The sequence below is a fragment of the Monopterus albus genome, unplaced genomic scaffold (assembly GCF_001952655.1).
Source record: "Monopterus albus unplaced genomic scaffold, M_albus_1.0 scaffold30.1, whole genome shotgun sequence".
In the NCBI taxonomy this organism is placed as follows: Eukaryota; Metazoa; Chordata; class Actinopteri; order Synbranchiformes; family Synbranchidae; genus Monopterus; species Monopterus albus.
In genome coordinates, this window is record NW_018127910.1 from 90582 (window position 1) to 93872 (window position 3291).

General features: G+C 39.1%; 1 protein-coding gene across 1 annotated transcript in view; it reads left to right on the forward strand.

The window, feature by feature from the left end:
* The window catches only part of col28a2a (collagen, type XXVIII, alpha 2a), a 16724-nt gene that overhangs the window by 10631 nt on the left and 2802 nt on the right, over positions 1-3291 (forward strand). Inside the window, exons 25-32 of the mRNA XM_020596411.1 lie at positions 119-187; positions 407-475; positions 968-1036; positions 1125-1205; positions 1519-1554; positions 1634-1670; positions 2517-3074; positions 3178-3286. Of these exons, the coding sequence (XP_020452067.1) occupies positions 119-187; positions 407-475; positions 968-1036; positions 1125-1205; positions 1519-1554; positions 1634-1670; positions 2517-3074; positions 3178-3286 (1028 nt within the window). The remainder of the gene's footprint in view (positions 1-118; positions 188-406; positions 476-967; positions 1037-1124; positions 1206-1518; positions 1555-1633; positions 1671-2516; positions 3075-3177; positions 3287-3291) is intronic.

Here is a 3291-nt window from a genome sequence, read left to right on the forward strand (position 1 = left end):
CAAAGTTTGTGCCTACTCATTTTTTTTTTGGCTAGGTGTCTGTTTGTTTATGTGGAATTGTGTGTGTGTATGTATGATGATGATCATAATCCATTTGAAGATGTAATGTCTGTTCAAGGGGGACGCTGGCTATAGAGGATTGCCAGGTTTGCCTGGCCCACCTGGAGAGGGCTTACCAGGTCCACCAGTAAGAAACATTATTTACCATTCATTACCTAATTATAATTAAAGTTAAAATCTGAATTACAGCTGATAATAAGATAAATGAACCCCTACTGGTATATAAGGCAGAGATTGTACTGTGTATTTATCTGGTCATTTACTATATGCAAGTTCACTAATTATTTGTTGCCTCTTTTAAACCAGCGGTGTGATTACTTTTATATTTGTTAACATTTGTTTTAAGGGTAATACTGGGAAGCCAGGACCTCCTGGTCCAACTGGACTGCCCGGAGAAGGTATTCAAGGGCCAAAGGTAAATGCTGTACTTCAAACACTTACTGTAACAACCTTTTCGTTATCGGGATTAATTGGCATTTGAATGTTCTTGTTCACAGCAAGAAAGAGTGCAGCAATATGATGCAATTAATTTGTGTTGACATGCTGTGTAATACAAAACTGACTGACACACTAGCTGCAGGACGTATCTGGCAATAATTTATGATCTTTCAAGAGTCTGGATAAATCTCTCTGGGAGGCAACAGTGGTGCGGTGGGTAGAGCAGTTGTCTCCCAACCAGAAGGTTGAAGGTTTGAATCTTGGTGCTGGTATTCCACATGTCGAAGTGTCCTTGGGCAAGACACTGAACCCCCCCGATGGTTAGAACCATTGTTGAGGTGGCACCGCAGATGGCTGCCATCGGTTCTGTACCAGAAACAAATTCCTTGTGTGCAATATATTTGGCCAATAAAGGTAACTATCCTTATCCTCTCCTGGATGATTCACTAAAAGTTGTGTCTAATTCCAGGGCGAACCAGGAGCTCAAGGTATGACTGGCCCTAGAGGGCATCAAGGACATGGCCTTTCTGGTGCTAAGGTGAGGCATGAAAGTGTAGGTTTTCAAATATTTTGTGGAAATGTGTCTAACTGGTTTCTGGTGGATAATATATCTCCCAATGTTACAGGGTGACCGTGGATTACAAGGTGAGAGGGGTACGAAAGGTACAAAAGGAGACACGGGAGATCCTGGAGTCCCTGGTGAAGCAGTAAGTAAAACAGGTCTTTTCTTGTAAAATGTGCTGAGATGCACATGGAGTAAATTGAGAAATAAATGCAGGGTTGATAGGCTTGATACTTCTCATAATCTAGAGCAGTGAGTTTAAAGAAGTGTGTCCAATAAGAGAGTAAGTATACCTTCAAAACTGATCAGTAGTTTGATATGGTAGGAATCACATGTTGAATAATAATACTCATTTTCACAACCATCACCTTCATCACCTTCATACCATCATATGAGAATAACACTCATAGCACAGAACAGAAACAGTGACACTGTTTTTAACTTTTCTCCAATCCCAGGGGAGGCCAGGTGCAAAAGGAGAACAAGGCCTCACAGTAAGTTCTTTAATTTATAAAATGGTGAACCACTCCTCAATGTATGTTATACTGATTTAAATGTTTTTATATTTTTCAGAGAGAAGACATTATTAGGCTGATCAAAGAAATCTGTGGTAAGACCACAAGTCCAATCTAATTTATTAGTATAACCTTCTAAAACCTTTAAGGTGCTGGTAGTTTATTTATGTATTTATTTTTTTATTGCAACATGAATAATAACACATTTACAGGGCAAAGGACATAACATAGAATATGAGATAACAGACATTAACAAAAAGAGACAAAGGGATTACTCAATTTAGTTTGTGGGCGTGAAAATGTGTAGTATGGGTGTATCCAACTCTATGAAAACTCATATTCAGTACATATTAAAGAAAATAAAATTAAACCAAATAAATTAAGAAATTTGGCATGTAAATCTAAAAAAAAAAACTAAATAGTTTTATGATGCTGGTACTTTAGATTGACAGTAAACAGTAGGTATTTCATTGTCATTTTTGGTTTAAATTCTGGCAGCAGCATTTTGTATAAACTACAGGTTTTTTTCTTTCTTTTTTTCTAATCGAACTGTCAATCAGTCCAACATTTTGGTCCAGACTGAAATATCTCAATACTGGATAGAAAAAAGTCAAAATTTCAGTTTGTCCAGTACTTTGGTTTAGAACCAAATACCTGCCAAACTAATGAAATTCTCATCAGCCTCAGCTGTACTTTTGTAGTGTTAATTATATCATTTTAGCAAGCTAACAATCTCAGCTAAGACTGTAATGTTACTGTGATAATGTTAGCATGCTGATATTAGCATTTAGCTCAAAGCAGCCCATTGGCTAAGTACATCCTTACGGAGCTGTTACTTTTGTCTAATGCATTAGGTAAACCAGAGTACTGGACATACCATTATTCAGGTTGCTACAAAGAAATGTTATATACAATTGTTAAAAATATGTGCTTGTTTTCAGGATGCGGCATCAAGTGCAAGGACAGGCCAATGGAACTTGTGTTTGTCATCGACAGCTCTGAGAGTGTCGGCCCTGAGAACTTTGAAATCATCAAGGACTTTGTCACCAGGTTGGTGGACCGGACCACAGTTGGACACAACGCCACCAGAATTGGACTGGTCCTCTACAGTCTGGATGTCCATTTGGAATTCAACTTGGCTCGCTACATGAACAAACAGGACGTCAAGGAGGCAATCAGAAAAATGCTTTATGTGGGTGAGGGCACCTACACTGGCACGGCCATCAGAAAGGCAACCCAGGATGCTTTCTTCAGTGCTCGGCCTGGAGTCAGAAAAGTAGCCATTGTCATCACTGATGGTCAGACTGACAAACGAGAGCCTGTCAAACTCGACATAGCTGTGCGGGAGGCTCATGCTGCAAATATTGAGATGTATGCCCTGGGGATTGTCAATTCTTCTGATCCTACACAGGCTGAGTTCCTGCGAGAACTCAACCTCATTGCCTCTGACCCCGACAGTGAACACATGTACCTCATTGATGACTTCAATACGCTACCAGGTGATAATCACATTCAGATGTTATAAATATCACTACAATTGCTTTCAGCTGACAGGTTGTAAAGTCCCTAAAAATTAACAGATTTCTTATTTTCTTGTTTCAGCACTTGAGTCTAAGCTCATCAACCAATTCTGTGAAGATGAAAATGGTGCTCTTATTTACAATCACATTACAAATGGACACTGGAACGGCAACAGTGGGCATGTTAATAATGGAA